Source organism: Tinamus guttatus, unplaced genomic scaffold (genome assembly GCF_059628265.1).
Source record: "Tinamus guttatus ecotype Peru unplaced genomic scaffold, ASM5962826v1 Tinamus_guttatus_pri_ptg000067l, whole genome shotgun sequence".
Lineage (NCBI taxonomy): Eukaryota > Metazoa > Chordata > Aves > Tinamiformes > Tinamidae > Tinamus > Tinamus guttatus.
The window spans coordinates 501,709-521,403 of record NW_028288601.1 but is presented as its reverse complement, the minus strand read 5'-3'; the positions used below and the strand labels follow the sequence as shown (position 1 = coordinate 521,403).

Here is a 19,695-nt window from a genome sequence, read left to right as displayed (position 1 = left end):
TAGTGCTTGCACAAATAAAAAGACTATTTACTCTTTGAAGCCTAAGGATAATCAGTTCCTGTGACCTCTAGATCACAAATTTCTGTCAACGACTTACCCCATCTCTGGGGTCTCAGTTTGCATTAGTAATTATCAGTTTAAAATAGACTTCTGATTGTGAAATTTTAATTAAATATAACTGTTCCGTGTGGCACCACAGCAAGGTTGAGTGGTTAAGACAGTTCCAAAGTCCCTTATGAATGCTTTCCCTGAAGAGTTGGCTTCCTTCATCATACATGAGTAATTCCTTTGCAGGCTTAAATCAGTGCTGGCATAGTGCAAGAGTGTGGGCTAGGTGCTTCTCATCTAGTTGGCACTGACTGTCCCAGCTGAGTCTGCCTAATGAGGATGTCCTGGTGGAATTTCTTTTTTGTGATGCTCACGGCAGCTCGTCTTAGGGTCAAGGTACCTGGTGACACTTGGAGGTACTAGCCATATTTTGGGTACATTTGGAAACTACATGTCTCTGCTCGGGCAGGAATAAGGGAAGTGATTTTAATGGTGGCAACAGGTATACATGGCAGCACAGGACAAAGAGTTATGGGGCCAACAAATACTTGCTTGTGAATACTCTTAAAATGTGCCCTTGCAGGCATTTCTTTTTGGTCAGGCCAGTTCTTGTGATCTCAACATGAGGATAGAGTTGGTGCTGAAAAGGTGCTTTTAACATGCATTTGGCTCTGAACTTAGTCCTGCTTTTAATTGGAACACAACCAGTCTGCAAGCTGTATGGGCATATCCAGATGTGGAAGGTTACTTGGATGAGCTGTCAGGGCATGGAGTTTGTTAATAGTGCCTACAGACTGAGTATATTAACCTATTTATATCTCACGGAGACAGTAAAGTCATCCAGCTCATTTTTTGTTTTAACAAGCACTCAATAGTATGCTCTTCTGTTGTTCTTACAGCTGATCATCAGCTGTTCTCTTTCCATGCTAACCATCTTGTTTGTGCTGGGTAGGATTTTCTTTTGTTTGTTGGTTTTCTCAGTTCTGCAGCTGATCTTTTTAATGAGGCTGTAATATTAGTTTCTTTTAATGTGTTTATACTGAGATAAATTGGGAAAATTTGTGCTTACAGTTTGTAAAACCTCACTTGTAAAAAGTAAATGAATGCTATTTATGTCAACTGTATTTTCTATTCTTTAGTCACAGAAGAAAAAGTACAGACATTTCAAGGGAGCACCCATAGCTCATAGTTCTTTCCCTAGCTCGGCTAGGTGACACATTACTGCTAAGCGTTTTACTTCAAGACCATTACTAGTCCTTAACATACACAGATGGTATTGAGGCCTTCCAGCTATTGTGGCAGGAGATGGTTAGAGGATAACAGAGAGTGAAGAACATGCCCCAAATGATGCAAGTTTAGTCCCTTTTCTATCCTCTGTAGTCAATGTTGTCCCCTGAAAGCAAATGAGGAAACACATAGGACCCAGTAGTCCCAGAACTTGTTTTTCTAGGCTGATCATGCCACAGTTCTGGTCAAATAGCCTATATTTCCTCATCTACCTTGCCACTGGACTACTTAATGATTACAGGGTAAGAAGCATGCTGTGTGATCCTGAATTACGGATCCTTCTGCCTGCATGGATATAACTGATATTTTCCACAAACATCATCCATTAACTAGGCTCAGATGTTACTTGGTTCATACACAGTGTTTGCTATTACTGTTTATAGAATGCGTCTCAATTTACCCTTTTTACTTCATTTTGCATAATTGTTACTATAATGGATTTAGTAATTGTAATGAATAATACCAATTTTGTGATGAAAAGAAAATATCTATCAAAACCAAAACACAAAACGAATCCCTCTTTTCTTCCCCAAAGGATTTCTGGTGTAGAAAAGAAGATATTTTATTTTCAAAACTGAGAATACCAACTCCAATGCAGAAACAAAACAGGGAAAAGGGAATTTAAATGGATCGCACTTTGGATAATGGGAAAGGTAATTAGGACAGCAGTTCTTGCATTTTCTTATAATGAGGAAGTCAAAAGGTCACCCAATAGGGGTGCCTGAATGAGAGAGAACGCTTCCTAGTAGTGGTCTTTGGGGAAACCCACTGTGTATGTGTGTGTGAGGCAGGGAGCAGAGAGTGACTGTGTTTACTTTGGCAAAGCTGAGACCAGGTTTTTTTGTTTTATTTTATTTCTCTCATAGATTTTGATGCCGAAAACCAATTAAAATGAGCAAAAGAGATAACTGATACTTTAGATTGTTTGCCACAAATTGAGCTGGGTTATCTGGAAATTATAAATACTCTATATTGCTTCAGGCCATGAATCCTAAACCAAAACCACATGTAAAGCCTTTGAAAATTAAAGTGCTGCAGCTGGCTTTGGCTAGCCAGAAATAATGGCTGTTGAGCCACTCTCTCTGGTTACACAATATTTTTCAGCTACTAAAGGATGCATCCTGAAGACTATAGCAGAGGAATAACTAATATTAAATAAAATTTGTGTAAGCAAACTACCAAATTTGCAATAGTTCAAAGTCTTCAAAAACATTCAAAATAAAAGAATCACATGTTAAAAAATACACACACACATAGAGTAGCTATTGGCATGACTAACATGAATCAGCTCCAAAGGAACCACCCTAGCCGCCAGAAGACTTTATTTGAAATGACCCTGATGATTGTGGAGTAATTGAGCTTTGCGAGGTCAACAATTAAAAAACACTAAACAAGATAATGGTATTATATCAGTTTATCTACATAGAAGGCACATATTTATTACAATTATTGTATGAAATAAAACACTGAATCACCAAGAAGCATGTGTAATATCAAAAGTGCGTTATAAAGTGGATAAAAAACATCTTCTTAAATTTGGTGGAGGTGCCTTTATTTTGAACCTCAGCATCACTGAGGTTCAAATAGTCATCATTCTCAAATCAAGTAGACTTTATGGCTGCATCTAGCTGATGGGAAACACCACATGGGCAAGCAAGCACACCAGCCATTGCTTGTCCAGGTGATTAACTGCTGTCGTATACACTGGTACTGGTTTAGCCTCTGCCAGCAGGAATGCACTAGGATTTGGTCACAGCAAGAGCTAAGTGCCCTACCTAAGACATTGCATGGATGCAACTGCTACAGGTCTGACTACCGCCAGCTTATACGGTCCCCTACAACTCTCCCAACAGATTTCACCCCTCGGATCGTCCTGTGTGCTTTCACAACCCACCCTGAGGTGTGCGATGATCATCCTCGTGGATATGTGGGACAAGTACTATGCCATATGGCCTGGTTGTGGCACATGGTCTCAGGGCTAGAAAGCAGTCCCAGCTCTGTTCATCAGTATAGACACAACCAATATTACTTCATTGTAAGTGTTTCCTCCCCTTCCCATAAATATTTTCAAACAGAGCTAATTAGAGACTTGTGCATTTACAAGTGCATAGTAATATCCTTCCTTTGCCAGCAGCTGGCTGTGAGTGCCCTGCTCCACCACCCTGCCGTTCTGAATCACCGCAATGATGTCTGCCGTCTGTACGGTGGTCAGGCGGTGAGCGATAACGATGCAGGTTCGACCTTGCCGGGCATTATCCAGAGCTTTCTGGACGATCTGCACACAGATGTAAAAGAAAATGTTATTATCACCTAGAAAATTTCATTTAACAAAGAATATGAAATCAGATGTTGGTCCTATGACATCACTTATGTCTCCTATCAGTACAGGAGTCAATACATTTCTGAGACATCGTTACTCAACAAGGTGGCTCGTTGAAGTCAGTAAGACTGATCTTACAAGCATGAGTCACTTGGGAACTGGGTTCTGGGGCAAAAAGAGTTTGGGTCAGAACACCAACTCAGTATTTACCATCAATTCTCCATAATGTGTATTACTTAAAGTGGTAGGTTTTGATGGTTTGTTTTTAAATACTTAGTGCATGCACACTGCTTCCTAGTGTTTTTAACTTCAAATCTTGCAATTGGAAAAGCTGCAGTGATACACCTGCTGTCTTGTTTCACAGCTGAGCATTTGCACTATGATTCAAACAATTGTAAGTTTTATTTTAGAGAAAACAAGTAACCATGCATCAGCACAGTGATCATTACATAGTGACCCTTCCAATCAGCATAGTGATCGTTACTCACCTTTTCACTTTCTGTGTCAAGTGCAGAAGTAGCTTCATCCAGAAGCAGGACAGCAGGCTTGCGAACCAGAGCACGGGCAATTGCTATTCTTTGCTTTTGACCTCCAGAAAGCTGTGTTCCTTTCTCACCTACTCTGGTATCATATTTCTGGGTATTAATATGAGAAGAAAAAAAAAGGCGCCTGTGAATACTCTCTCCAAAGGAAGGCTAGAGAAGTAAAGCTCAATACTTGGCTATAAAGATGATTAGGTATTTCCATCTTGAAAGATAGGTGAAAAAAAGAATTGCACAAGTGTCTTTGATAAAGATAAGGTTTTATAAGCAGCTCCTATATAAATACTTATCTATACCCAACCATGCGTATTGATACCTGGTCTGAAAATTTACTTCCCTGAAGAAACAGAGTATTTTTTGAATGGTATCACCAGTGACAGGCTTTTCTAGAGAGTCTAGTGATCATATGGTCATGGACAAATGTAACTATAGATTTAATGTATAGGTTTAATGTTTCAGAAATCCACACAAAGGACTTGATCCTGGATTTCTTGCATTAAATTACAAAACTTTTTTCAATTTATTTTTGAATGTCACTAGTAATGAAAATGAATTTTTTTCAGCATCGTTGCATCATTTTCAGTTACTGGGAATACAGCAGAAATCAGATATCAAAGCATTTTTCCTTGTTACAACAATTCTTGGCCCTAACCTTCATGCTTGCGACATCTTTTATTTATCTGCACATCTTACATCTTAAGAAACACTCTCTATGCTTGCCCATTCAATTAAAATTAGTTTACTGAAATATTTTACTATAGTTCACCTTTTTTTGAGAGTAACTTGAGAAGCTGCAGCCAGAAAAAGAGAAAAAAAAATAATAGAACGTATATGTAAGTAATAAATTGTCCTAATTTTTTCTCCCCGCATATTCTGGTTTGTCCACAACAATGTTAACTTGTGCCTTTTTTGAATAACCCAGCAAGGACTTTAAACACACTGACATGTTTAAACATAAATTCTATATTGTTCTCCTTAAAGGCAACAAAAATGTTCTTTTTCATTTTATCTTTGTAAGCAATTTCTTCATGTCATTCCAAGTATTCGCTGTCACTGTGAATGGAAGATCATCATCTCTTACCTCTGGCAGTCTTTCAATGAAGGCATGAATATTTGCTGCTTTAGCAGCTTCTTCAATTTCCTCCTGACTTACAACCCTGCTGTTGTCTCCATATTGAATATTTTCAGCAATGCTGCAGTCAAACAAAATGGGCTCCTGTGACACCAGGCCCAGTCTAGACCTTAGCCATTGTAAATGCAAAGTCTTGGTATCAAATCCATCTGCAAGCTAGCAAAAGCAACAGAAAAAATGACACCAAGTTGAGCACAGAGATCATTCACACATACACAGTGTAAACAGGAAACACTATTTGTAACAGGAAACATGGTATGTATTAGATTCCCAGCTGAAATAAAATACATTTCTCATAAAAAATGGAACTGAACCAATGCAATGGATAAATATTTCCTTTCATTAGTTTTTAATTTTGTGTTGTTTTCACTTTTATTTCCCATTAGACAGATATGTGCAGTGCAAATCATAGGCAGTTCCTGAAGTCCTCCCAACCTCATTGAACACCAGGACCCTCATGGGAAAGCATTCTCCCTAGAAGCTGGACACACCAACAAACATTGTTGTGTTGTGAGTTAAACAGCCAGCCTTAAAACTTCCAAGGAAATGTTCCTGGGCCACCACTGCATCCCTCCACCCATGAAACAGTAACATCCCCATAGGATTATGTTCATACTATCTGAGACATATGAAAATTCACATGATTTGGATGAATTCATATAAAAATTCATCTCTAATATGAAAATAGATATTCATAAGATTATTTACTAACAAGAAAGTAACATAAACGTTATGGTCCTGTGCAAGCAGGCTGTGAACACTGCTGGAGAGGCAATGCTCCCTGCCCCTTTCGCTCTTCTCCCTGAAGGAATCAGATCTTTGAGATAGGTTGCCATGCAAATATGTGTACTAGTTTTGGCATGCGTGGCAAATGCATGTGGACAGGCAATGACAAGGGTCTTAAGATTAGCCCCAGGGGCACTGCAACCTCAGTAAACCACCTCCAGCACAAAGGCGTCTTTCCAGAGATATTGTTAAGGTCATTGAAAGACTATGAAACACTCAAAAGATAGAGAACTCTGTAGGTTTGACTGTTATTAATAGCCATACAGATCTTTTCTTACCACTTGTCCTTCCACAGGGTCGTAAAATCTTTCTAAGAGCTGAATGGAGGTGCTTTTACCACAGCCACTGCTTCCTACTAAGGCCAGTGTCTGTCCTTTATTAACCTTCACGCTGAGTCCTTGCAAAACTGGAGCTTCTGGTCTTGATGGATATACGAAATGAATGTTTCTGAATTCAATGTTGCCTTCAAAATTACTCTGAAAGCAATAGAAAGTTCATATGCTTACATTAACATTTATTTGCTTTAATGAAGAACAAAAACAACAAAAAAAGGTGTAAGCTTTGTTTAAGTGAGAGAATGGTCAAGGAAGCTTGGAGTGATATTTTCAGAACAGCTTATTTTTCTCCTTTTCAGTTACAGATTGGATTGAGTGTAGTATCATTATTTATTGGATGATCTACGGATTAAAATTGCTAGAATCTCCTGGAGAAATCACTTTCTGCATCTCGCTCTCATATTTACTTCATTTCACTTCAGCTTGGAAAGGAGTATCTTCACTTTAGAGAATTAAATGATCTTAACCCTTTTAATTTATGCTATTTACATTTGAAATGAAGGAACTTCTATTCTTCGTATAATCTATGGCTTCTGCTTTATTGATTTCACATTCCTAGTCCAAAATGAATATAACACAAACTCAGGATCAGATTTTAAAATAACTGAGCTAAGTCCATTAATAATATAGAGGCATGTGCTTTAAAGCTGTGCTTTAAAGAGAAATTATAGTTGTTAATTATAGTTGCTGCTTAGCTATTCTGCATCAGCATGATTGGAAGGAATGCATTAGGGCAACTGGGTGTCCTACTGTTTGGGGTATGAGCCACCGCATGCACACACTAGTGCCACTGTTAGCACAGTGCTATCACACTAGTTAAACATCTAATTTAACGGACTTGCATCTTTGCTCTGACATCACAGGCATAATTAGTATTCAAGCTGGCCCACACTAAAAATATTTTAAGTCAATTCTTATTTTATCCAAAAGACATTTTACCAAATATTTCATAGTCTGTGCCTGAGGTCCCTGGTTCAAGATTTGCATGTTTATAAAAGGGGAAATTACGAGCATGTTTGCAATTTTAAAGGCTAGATATCTTGCATAGAACCCAAAGTTACAGAAACTGTATTAATATTTCCTGAGTAGGGGCTACTATGTAAAGCCTTAAAGGTTCATTTTGGAAGGCTCATTCCAGTTCCTTTTGAATTGGAAGTCCAAATATAGTCCTTCTAATCCATCAAATTTCTATTTGAAATACTTTCAGTTTAAGAGCCAAGATCTGCTTGCTTTACTTTGCAAAGCTGTTTTTTTATATATTTTTTTTGGGGGGGGGAACGGGGGGAGATTGCTTTTTTGTTTTGTTTTTGAACATACAGATCATTGATCAGGCTAGTTTTGACTCCACAAGAGCCAAAACATTTTCACTCAAATGAGTTTCCACTGTTCTAAGACAATAGATTTTGACAAAACTATTTGCTCTCAGAAGGAACTAGTTTCTCTCTCTTATAAAAGGGCACTTTTATCACTTTTTGTCTGTTTGTTTGTTTTATAACTCTTGTATACTCTTTTACAGTCAATATGACTATGAGTGTGCAATAAAACATTATGGACAAACATTATGGGAAATAAAACATTAAAAATTAATTTACTTTAAGGTTTATCTGAGAAAAAAAAAACAAAATAAAAAACTTACAAGTTTTTCACCTTCTTCACTATAACTGTCAATTACAGGTTTTCTATCCAAAAGCTGAAAGATTCTTTGAGCTGAAATTTTAGCTTTGCCATAATCTGGTGCCAGGGAAGCAGACTGACCGACATTCATAGCTGCAAATATGATTGAAGAAAAAACTCTAGAAGTGAAAGAAAGAGCATCAAAAGAGCATCACTCATTTCAAGTGAAACAGTATGCTTTTCTCATTTATATAACAAACCCTCAAAATAAAGTTGTCTGCATCTTCAGACTGTGACTTTTCTAGTGCTCTCTCCCAGAAATATTTGATACAGTATTAGAACCTGCTATTTATTCCTGTATGTACTTTGTAGATAAGTCATGTCACTTCTCTGTGCAAAATCCTCTGCCTGGAAGAGGATTAGCCAAATAGTGAAAGTTTCTCTGCAGTAAATGCACTGAGCACAGCAACACACTTGCTGCTTCATTGCCCTATTCCCAGAAAGAGCTCTTCTGCCCAAACTGAACTCGCAGCCAGACTGCGAATTCCTGATCTCTCTGGCCCTTTAGATCTGTAATTACATCAAGAAATTATCATGCATTGAAGCCATTATCCCACATATCAATCTTTACCTTCAAAGAATATATTTGTATTCAAATGTACTCACATGAAGACATTTTCAAAGTTGGTCATACAACGAGCAATGAGCCATGCCCCAAATCTGAAGACTGCCGCATTAATAAAGTAGTTTGCACTCTGAGCTATTCCATAGGTAAATCCATAGAAAGGGGCTTTTGTCAGAGAATCTCTGATAAAAGAAGAGACTTGCTTTAAGTAATAACTTCAAAAATAGAAATAAGCAGACACTGGCTGAGGGATGGCCAAATTTCTGGGTTGAAATTTTCAAGCAATAAAGCTCAGCCCCCCAAACTAAAAACAACCTAAAACATGCATGCACTCACAGAAAACAAACAAATATACAAAAAAAAAACCCAAAACAAACAAAAAACAACCAAACACACACAAAGAAGCCCTAAAACACCACACCAAAAAAACAACCTGTCTGACCCTTTAAGCATCCTGCATGCTGACCTGGAAATGCCCTTAGGAAAGAGAATTACAGCACTGAAAACCTTCATCCTCTGTTATGTTATCTTGTATCTCTTCCTCTGTTCTAAGCCAGGGCAGGTCACTGGAGCAGTTAAAAAGATATTTTAATAATTACCACCTATGACCCAGGTGAAAAGAGAAAAGAGGCTTCAACCCAGCCTAAAGGGCTGCCTTAGGGGTTCTGCCCTTCGTCTTTGCCTCTGAGCAGAGATCTCTCATCCTTGAATTGTAGTAGGGACATTATCCTGGATATTCCCACTGGGATTTAGCTTTGTCTTCTGTTTCTCAATCCATTCTTCCAGAGAAGTTTCATTTTGTATAGATATTTGACTGCACACTGAATCAGAGGTAAGAGAACAGACTCTGCCTTCATGGGTTAGGGTGCTCTGAGGACACAGAAGTCTCCTTACTAGTCCACTTGTAAATCAGGAGCTTTGAGAATCAGGCATGCATCCAGGTCATATCCTGGATATTGTTAGTTTGCCCAATATTAAATTTTAACACTGTTTTGACTGAGAATAGATTATACAATTTCTTATTTTCAATCCCTTCTGTTTCCTCCTTAAGGAGGAAAGAAACAAAGCAGATTTTAGGCTATTTTATTTAAACAAAATGGGACTAGAAAAGCCTGATATTTATGGTTGCTGGAGTGAGGATCATCTGAGACAAACATATCAGTTGGGATATAGCAGGCCAAACAAGGCAAACATGAAATTTCTTTTGAAGGTCATATGTTTGGAATAAAAGTGGTTCATGTTATGGAAAGTGTGATGCAGGAGTTACTGTCAATTCCTGAATTATATCGTATTATTCCACTATGCTAAAAGAGAGTGAACTGATGTCCCACATTTCATGTATACACAAGCAAACACAATACTTTGAAAACATATGGAGAATACAGTATACAAAGCGCTTGTACGATGAAAATGCAATGTCACGCAAATCACTTTTTTTTCATTCTACAAGCATGTAAACATGTGCATTATAACATAAATGTTGTAAGTAAATAAATTTCAAACTTATTTAGAAGGCTATTGATATCCTTCCCAATCATGTGGACATTGGATAATTTGTAGGAAATATATTTATAATAAAACTGGGAAATTCAATAGGTCCAAAAAATAATTATTAAAGAAAAAATATCCCACCTATATGGAGCGCTCAAACTTGTAATGTATCTTTCATAAAACGCATCTTCCCTGGTCAGTGAAGCTACAGTTCTTATATTTTCAACTGATTCCGTCGAAATCTAAAGTGGGATAAAACAGGTATGAGGTAACCCCTTATAAGTGAAATTTACAACATATCTCCTAAAAGCTTCTCTTCTCTAACATTTATTATTTTGCATCAGAAAGTCTTTACTTCAGGAAAAAGACTGAGGTGTATATCAGGAAACAGGGCACAGGACAATGAAGTTATTCACCTCAAGGTGAGAAAGCAAGGTGGGTGAAGCTCGCAATGTATTCTAGTTCTGAATCTTACTTATGGCACAGGGAACATCACACCCGGTCTTATTATTTGAGATTCCCATAAATTAAGCTGAATTTAATGCCATGGACTGCCCCTGTGCCCCATCAGGTAAATGAAGGCAACACCCTTGCTCAGCTCCTGAGCGTGCTGCTGGTTTGTGTGCTAGGACAGAAAGAAAAGAAGCTACATCAGTGCTTGGCTCCCCTACGTGGCCCTCTGCAGCTTGGAGCAGTGCAGAGCTCCACCACTTGCACTAGACCTAAAGCGCAGCAGCGCTTGAGCTGCTGCTGCTGCTTATGCCGTCCCTTCACTCTGCAGAAACCTGGCATGGAAACTTTCAAATGCAGTTTTATAGCCTGATTTACAGATGTTTTTTGTTATCTATGTTTTGTTTTTCTTGGGGATGTATAAACATTCCTTTCTTCTCCCACCCTGTGCTTTCCTCTCCCCCTTTCATTTATCTTGGATAATTGACTCAGCTGTAATAGAGCTACAATGTTGTCCTTAAAAATGATCTCACACCAAAACCCCGTATTTAAAATCGGAGAACTTACTCTTCCAGCCTCTTCCAAAGCTTTTTGATCTTTTGCTGCATGACCAGTCATAGACTTAACACTTATTGCATTTGCAGCAATAACAAAAGGAATGCAGGCCAGGATAAGCAAAGTTAACTGCCAGCCATATACAAAAGCAATAATGATGGCAGTCAGAAGGGTACATATAGTCATAGTCATCAGTCCAAGTCTAGATCCAGTTGCCTAAAAAAAACCCAGAAACACCAAAACAGCCATCATTAGATTTAGTTCGGTTAATTTTGTCATTATTTTAAATCACTGTTTACTGAAGACCAGAATTTCATCTGGAAAACATAATCATGCATGGTCATGACAATAGGCATAGACTTAAGCAACTGTCCTTAGACATTTTCTCATCTGCCAGCATTCAGACCTTCAAATGAGGATTCTAAAAAACAAGTAATGCAGTACTTGCAAAACAAGTAATGGCAGATGTCTAATTAAATATATGCAAATATGTATGAACTTCCTTTGCTACCTAAAGCACAGGAAGAGGCCTGTGGCTGCTTGGGACAGCAATACTCTCCCCTGAGGCTCTTTGCTGTGGGGCAGCTTGGCCATTGGAAACCCAGCAGCAGATGAGGACGGCTTCATGACAGTCAGCTAGAGACCTTTCCCATTAATGACAATGGAAAATAATCCCAGGTCCTCACACGGCTGCATCTGGGACTCGATGCTTGGAAGAACCTCATTTCCACGCTGAAGAAATGCTTCATCTCAGCAGGGCTACCATGTGGGAAAGAGCATGTACAAATGTCTCTGCCCTGCTAGCATAAACTTTTTATCAAGAACCCTTAAAACAAGAGGTGATTGGTATCCAGGATGCAGAGCAGATCTCAGGACCGCAGAAAAAAAACGCTGGAAAAAGCCCTGTGGAAATTGTCCATCTTTCAAAATTTGGTTTGGTGGAAATGAATGAAATTCCCTGGGTGTCATGTGAACTTTTCCCCTCTTTTGCCAAAAGATGCAAAATTTCCTGTCCCAAAAAGACTTTTCTTGTTTAACACTATTTAAAATAATAATAACTAAACCAAAGACAGGGTGAATTGCAGCCATATGTTCTAGATGTCCATACGTTTTAGATGGAAGCTTCAGTCAGCAGATAGGACCAGAGGCAGGACAACTATCTGCTGACACTTTATAGCGCTGCAGAGCATGCAACTGCTTTGCAGAAAAATTCCTGCTGTTAGTTTGCTTTTATACATAGGAGACCTTCTCTGTATTCCTTTCTACTTCTACCCTGACAGGGTGATAAAGTTCAGTAACACCAAAACAAACTGTAATTGACAAAGTTCTGTTAAAGATTATTTTCCTAGTATTGGTTCATAAGGAGGAATGTGGAATAAAATCTACAGAGGCTGAAAATGGAGATTTTTGGTAAACTGAGAGTTTTCTTAAATGTTTTTTTTTCTTCCCCCATGAATCCTACAGTGTTTTTTTTTTCAGGAAGAAGGGAGAGAGCAGAGGTTTTTTTTTCCTCTCTAGCCTGGCAGATTTTCAAGGACTGCTGATGAGGTGAGGAGTAGGTGGAACTCTGCAGAATTTGCCATATTCTTCTGCTGGGTTTCCAGTGGCTGCCTTTCCCATGCCTGTGCCTTGAGTCATCCCATCCCTCGGGCATCATCTTCCTCTGTGCTCTTTGTTAATGACAAATCATTTTTTCCTGCTTGGTCTCCTTGTGTGAGAAGCACGTTTGATAGGGATGGGAAGAAAAATTCTGTTTATTAAGGCTGGTAAGGGGCTGCATCACCTGTAGATGTAACCTCTTCACATCACTCAGGGGAAGCTCTAGATGCACCCCATCACAGAGTATAAAACTGTGGGTTCCACTGATTTTGGTCCCCAGCTCATGTATGGATTTCATTTTGTGTTCACAGTTATTATATACTTAGCTTAAAGATGTGCAACTAGGGAAATAAAGTTCTGTGGACATCTGCTGAATACTTGATAGTCCTTGTAATTTATCAGCTGAAAAGCCATTTCCAAGATGTCAACAGCATGCTATTTAAATGCATCTGCCAGCATGTGGGGTAGATTTACTACCTTGTTTTTTGAATTAATTTCAGCAGCTCTTGCCCATTGCAATTAATAGTTGTAAGAATAATATGAGAAGAAAATACAAAAAAGAATCTGCATACCCCTTTGACTTGGGAAGCATCTGTAGCAAGTCGAGTTAACAGCACACCAACAGCATTTTTTTGATCATCGTACCATCCAATCTCCTGCAAGAGAAGATGCGGTTACTTTTTTGTTAAAAGAGACATGTTTTTCTTATACTTCAGTATTATCAAGATCATGATCAAAATGAACAAATACTTCTAGCTCACCCAGCACGTGAGGAAATGGAAGGGCAAGTCAATGACAGCACTAACCATAATAAATTGTGATAATCTTCCTCTGTAGTAAATACCTTCCACAAAAACTAAAAGAAAAAGCTCAGAGCAATATTCTGTTCTAAACATCTGGTTGTTCACAAACAAGATGCTATCAGCTGTAATGTTTTTTAAGATGTACCTACTTACATTTTTTTTGTTATAAATCCCTTTTATCCAGTCCTTCCTGGGCCTGAAGAGAGGTAACTCCTTTCTTCTTACAGCAATTATCTATTCTATTAACTACAGAGGAGCAATTTCCGATTTGTATTTGTCCATATAGAATGGAATCAGACTCTTTTACTTCCAAAGGTTATGGGAAAATTTGTTGCTGTTGTTTTATTATTATTAACCACGTATAATTTTCCTTCTCTGAGATCCTTTCAGATGTTTCCATGCACGTACAGGTCTTTCTCAATTGTTCCTACAGTGTGTGCACCGGTTGACAAGTTATTCATCCTCAAAATTCCTATGCAAGTGACAATCAATTGTGTGAAAACTCATTGATCTATTACCAGAAAGGATTGAATTTAAGAATTTCTCTTCTCACAAGTAATTCTTGAAGCTATAGTGCAGTTTGATTTTATTTTTTTTCAGTAAAAATGTTATCAAATAATCTGTTTGCTATGCACTGTAATGTAGAGATTTAAACCTGATCAGCTAAACATATTAGACTTAAATCTATGCATTACATACTTGCATCATGACCACCTAAGCAAGTACAAACTAAGTTTTTTCAGGCTTCCTTGCAGCTGTCTCTGTTCACCCAGATTCCTGCTAACCATGTTTGTCTTAGCATGTCAGAAATGTGCATGTGTGCACCATCTGCAATGATACTCTTTCAAAAATAGAGTATTTCCAGTAGTAGCACTGAGATAAATTGCACACAGGATAGGAGACTTCCAGAAAAGTAGTATGTTTTTCAAAGCCACTGGTGGTAAAGACAGGTTTTTGTTTGTCTTTTCTCCAGACCACACAACTGAAACAAAACACATATCTTGTGATAGTCTGCAAAAGCCATCTGGCTGTCATGATATCCTCATTGCATAACTCATACCTGCTGAAGCAATGCTCTGAAGGACAAAGAGCGCAATCTCATCGTCAGTGTTTCCCCAGACTTCCCAAACATGAATCCCTGTGGGTGGAGGGGAGGAAGGATAAATGTTCATATTTTATACACTGAGCTAAACCATCAGGTTAGAAAAAATACACAATAAAAGCCATGACACCGAGAAGTCTCTTGCAACCCTCTGTTCATTTGTAAAGTTTGGGAAGTGTAACATTCATATTCCTGGAACTGAAACTCTCTTTTCTCACATATGGCAAATGTATCAACACGGCAAAAAAGGAGGACTTTTGTTGTAATGTCTTTTCTTATGCTCCCTACATCAAAGGATAAATTAGTCACAAGACCCAATCAGATATTTGCTTCCCTACTGAGAATGCTACCAGTGATGTCCACCTGTACCAGTCATACCAATGGATTTTGGGATCAACATGCAAGAGTCATTTCCTGAAGGTCACAGAACATTACTAAGAGGATTTAAAGTTGGGGACTTTGCTGGTAGGTATGAAAAAAGCCATCTGCAAATCTCTATTCTGTACCAGCCATTCAGTAACTTCCCTTGGGAAAAGTCTACACTGTCAATGGGATGTATAAGTACAGCTTTTATGGTCAGGCCCTCAAATTTGTCTTCAGTCAGTTGAATCCATTGATATCCTTATTTAAACCTACAGAGAATATGACCTTATGTGTTTAGGTAAACACATGGATAAAAATCTTATCTTCTGATCTTGCAAAGAGCCCTGGAACATATATGTGGTTTTGTAAGCTCTGTCTTCCTCCTTATACTGAACTGATAGCAATTTTACTTGCAGTCTAGTGGGGAGTTAAGTATTTCTAGTGTTTCAGTATAGTGACACTTACTTGGACTACGTATGCTGCTAAGGTGATCACTCCGAGTACAAGAAACATTAGAGAAAGCAACAAAGTGTTCTTACTCCTTTTTACTGGATCTGTTTCTTGGAAAGCCTGTGTAATAATAATAATAAAAAAGAAATAGCACATAGACCAGTCAAATAAATCAATCTTCATCTCAAGAAACTACTCCACTGCAGTTTCTCTTAGCAGTCTCCAAAATCCTGAGCTCAGTATGCCTTCAGCTCTGTTGCATGTCAGAAGGAAGCCCGGTTTTCCTTTTAACCTACGTCATGTTAGCTCATTACCCCAGCTCCAACTATGTGCCATTTCCTCTGCTGGCTAGTTGCAATTCCCTCAAGAGTTCTGCCTCTAGACAGTCAGTTCACCAATTTTTTCTGCTTTTCTTTGGAACCTGTCTCTTCAGGAAACAAGTCCATATGCTTTCAAGTTTCCTGGAAATCCTGTCATCTTCCTCCAAGCCTTCTCTGCAGGCTTCTTTCTGCGCAGTATGGTATAGGAACTGTTTGACATAGGAATCCCAAAGGAGACTCCTTGTCCCTTGTAATGATGTGAGAATAAAGGAGCAATTGCCTATGACGTCCAATAGTTAGGGATGGCACTGACAACACAAGGCAAGATGCCTTTGACACTTCCCTCCTACCTCCATGTAATTCTGTTGTCTAAAGGTAGGTGTCTAGTGGCCTTCTATATGTTGTTGGATGTCTGAGTCACCTGAAGGTAAACCAGGGGGGCTACATTTACATGAGTGGATATCACCCAGTCTCACATGGAAAAAACTGGCTGGGATGAAGGAAGCTCGGGATCCAATTACTTTGCAAAACTTACCCCAATAATTTTTCCAAATAAAACAGCAAATGTAGGATAGACCCCACCCAGAACTGCAGCAGCAATCACTCCTAGTGTTACATACGGCCATTCAGGTTTGTTTAGAGCCAGGATTCTGGAGTATGACACAGCAGGGAGATTTTCTTCCTAGAAGAAAGGAAAGTTTGCAAGTTTTCCTCAGAAAGTTCCCCAGAACACAAAAATCCTTAGAGAGTAGGAGTTAATTAGGCAGTGAGTAGTGAATTGTCGTATTAAACCACTGAAAGCTCTCTGTGTGCACTCTCTGAATGAGCAAACATGCTTGAGATGTGCTGCTTTGCTGTTTCATATCCTAGGACTTCAATTGCACTGTATAAATCTGGAGACAAAAATGTAACAAAAGACTAAGTCATGGGAGGAGAAGGGTCAGTATAGTTCATTGAAAGTCAGATAGGAATGGTCCCCATGAATAGCAACTTTAACACTTGAATTATTATGAAGAACTAAAAGTCTCACTGTCTAGAGCACAGAAAAGATTCCTCTGGTTCAGTTTCAGCTAAATGCTAGTGGGTTGGCAGTAATACAATCGGGCATAGATGTCTTTTTCTTTTACAAAATACAGTCTATGCATCATTATCAGAAGCATGAAAGAGGCATATGTAACAGTGATTCATCCTGCATCTCCTCTGAAAATACTGAAATGCTCTGTTGTGTTTAACTGATCTACTCCTATGCCAGTATCTTCACTGAAGAAGCTCTGGAAAAGCAAAAAGTGAAAACATTGGAAATGAGACAAAATATTGGATGAGTTTATTGCTCTTGCCTCCTGGTTATCTTATCCTATGCTTCACATGTATTGGGTTGGTGAGCTTCAACCACAACATTAAATTGAACTTTTTGAAATAAAAATATTACAACAACTAGAAGCTTGATTTTTTCTGTCAATGTGATGAATACTAAGCCATGAGAATGTACACTCACTTTCTGTAGGGTCTTAAGCTTGAACATAATAAATAGTCAAAAATGTGTTTTAAAACCATGATTTTTTTTTGATAATGCAAGTGCACTCAGTTCTTTTGTATTTTGATGTGTTTGCATCATGTATTACCTAGTAATCATATTCTAGTGAAAAGAAACAGAGATACAAAGGACAACATGGCTTCCAAAAATATGCTAAATAATCCAAAGCCGTGCTACAGATGAAGTCCTGATTTCCATAGATTTAAAACTTGGTAAGCACACACTTATTATCCACATTATTACCCATGTATATTATCCATAAGTTTATACTTCCTAATGTGAGGTGGTACAAATAATACTGCAAATGATATCTCACAATAATTGTTTTAACTAGATAGAGTTAGAACTTGCTAAAGACAGTGAAATTAATAACCCTAATTTTATGAAGAAGGACAAAACTTAAGACTTCCTCTTTATTTAACCAATGATAATCTGTTTCTAACAGGACATTTTTTATTGACATATTTTATGGCAATAGTGTCAAAATGTGCTTTCTGATATATAAAACTTACATGTTTTCCCTCTGTTCCTGAGGATAAATACTCACCATAGCTTGTATTCCCTATAATAGCACCAAGATGGCATGCATGGCCACCACCTATTTAAATGTAATTAATATGCTTTGTGATTATGCTTATAAGCTATCACTAATTGCTGAACTCAAATTTTAGCACTAACCTCTAAGTCCTTTTTCTTCTTTTTTTCAGTGGATTTCTTAGAAGAGTGTTTCCTGCTCTTATACCTGCTGGATCTTCTACGGATGCTGCCTTTCTTAAGGATCTCCAGATTCCCAAAATCATCTTGACCAGTTAATTCCTGCACAAGGTCATTCTCGTTGTTTCCATATTCCTCCACTTCTGTCTCTTCATCTTCTTCTGATGTCCTGTCATCTTCAACATTATTGCTACCACTCTAGTGACAATTCAGGATATATAATAGTAAGACATTTGGAGTGGAGAGAAGGAAGAGTGATTTTTTTTTCTCATGAATATTGAAACTTCAATCATGTAAGTATAGTTGCTTCATTAGTTCTGAAATAGTAGAAGTAGTATTTTGCTTTTTTAATTTTTTTAAGCACTCCATGTAATTTGGATCTGGAATCTATCAGTTCTGTGATCATGCCACAGTTCTGTAGTCTGTCTTCTACTCAGTTATGTTTCTGACATATTAGATCATGTCAACATCATCTGTTGACATGTTACAACTGTTACAAGTAGAAAAAAAAATCCAAGTCTATGCATATGTCTGTGCACCAGCTTTCAGATGGACAACATGCAGGAACTGCCCAGAGAAAGTACATGTCAGCATGTGTCTTCAGCAGCACCTTAATGAAGTCATATGTGCAATACATTAAGCAATGATAATAAAAAAAAAGAAAAAATGCCATTACCTGCTGCATTACCAGTGAATAGTAGACTCCCTTCTGTAACATGAGTTCACTGTGTGTACCTTGTTCAACCACAACGCCTTTCTCAAGCGCAGCAATAGTGTCAGCAGTCCTGATGGTAGACAGTCTGTGAGCAATTACAATGGTCGTGCGCCCATTCCGAGCCTTTTCGAAAAAAAAAAAGAGGAGAGCAATTTACATTAAAATGTTCATGTCAATAACAGAAACAAAACAAAGTTATTTGGGGTTATTTTTAGGTGTATCTGTGTATATGAAGGTATTAATGCCTATAGCTAAGGTTACTTGACTTGTTTATAAATTGAACTTGAACTGTTCAAGCTAAAGTTGTGTAGAAAGTGTTTGTACATCTATACATGTGTGGGAGGCAAATATAAATAAAGTCATTAGCTATTTCTCAAAATGAACCTAAAAATGCACTTTATTTACACAACCTCTGTGCACACTTTTTGGTAGCATAGCAGCATGACTTCTGATGAGTCATAAAGCATAAAGGAGTGGTACATATCTAGATTAAAAATGTGACTCTAAAACTACCTCCACATCCTGGATTAGCCATTTCTCAAATCACCAGCTGATATATATGCTCTCATCAGGGCTTTGCCATTATTAGGCAGCTAGAGCCTTCAAAGTCCGAGTCAACAGGTTACATGCTCCATGCCTTGCAGACCTGTGGCACACATGGGCCTCATTGAGCGACCCAGCGTGCACCTGCTGCAGGAAATAGTGACTGCCCTCCTCTGGGAAGTTTGGAGCAGAAGTTAACTCTGGAGGAGGAAAACTGAAATCTCTTGCAATAAATGAGAGTTCTGCAGGATGAGGAGAGAGCAGATAGAACAGTCACTGTGCAGCGATCTTCCTCTATGCCTTAAAAGAAATAATAAATTTCTGGAAAAAGTTATCATTTGATCATTGGATTACAGTGCATGGAGAC

At 38.2% G+C, this 19,695-nt stretch overlaps 1 protein-coding gene across 1 annotated transcript in view; it reads right to left on the bottom strand.

Moving 5' to 3' along the window:
- Positions 1 to 3,335: 3,335 nt before the first annotated feature.
- ABCB5 (ATP binding cassette subfamily B member 5) overlaps positions 3,336 to 19,695 on the bottom strand; it is a 31,981-nt gene continuing 15,621 nt past the window's right edge. The window contains exons 15-28 of the mRNA XM_010218868.2: positions 18,747 to 18,908; positions 18,035 to 18,268; positions 16,358 to 16,504; positions 15,518 to 15,622; positions 14,648 to 14,725; positions 13,357 to 13,440; positions 11,198 to 11,401; positions 10,322 to 10,422; positions 8,731 to 8,871; positions 8,087 to 8,243; positions 6,394 to 6,591; positions 5,279 to 5,485; positions 4,144 to 4,290; positions 3,336 to 3,610 (exon numbers count right to left, since the gene is read on the bottom strand). Coding sequence (XP_010217170.2) covers positions 3,413 to 3,610; positions 4,144 to 4,290; positions 5,279 to 5,485; positions 6,394 to 6,591; positions 8,087 to 8,243; positions 8,731 to 8,871; positions 10,322 to 10,422; positions 11,198 to 11,401; positions 13,357 to 13,440; positions 14,648 to 14,725; positions 15,518 to 15,622; positions 16,358 to 16,504; positions 18,035 to 18,268; positions 18,747 to 18,908 — 2,163 coding nt within the window. The 3' untranslated portion in view covers positions 3,336 to 3,412. The remainder of the gene's footprint in view (positions 3,611 to 4,143; positions 4,291 to 5,278; positions 5,486 to 6,393; positions 6,592 to 8,086; positions 8,244 to 8,730; positions 8,872 to 10,321; positions 10,423 to 11,197; positions 11,402 to 13,356; positions 13,441 to 14,647; positions 14,726 to 15,517; positions 15,623 to 16,357; positions 16,505 to 18,034; positions 18,269 to 18,746; positions 18,909 to 19,695) is intronic.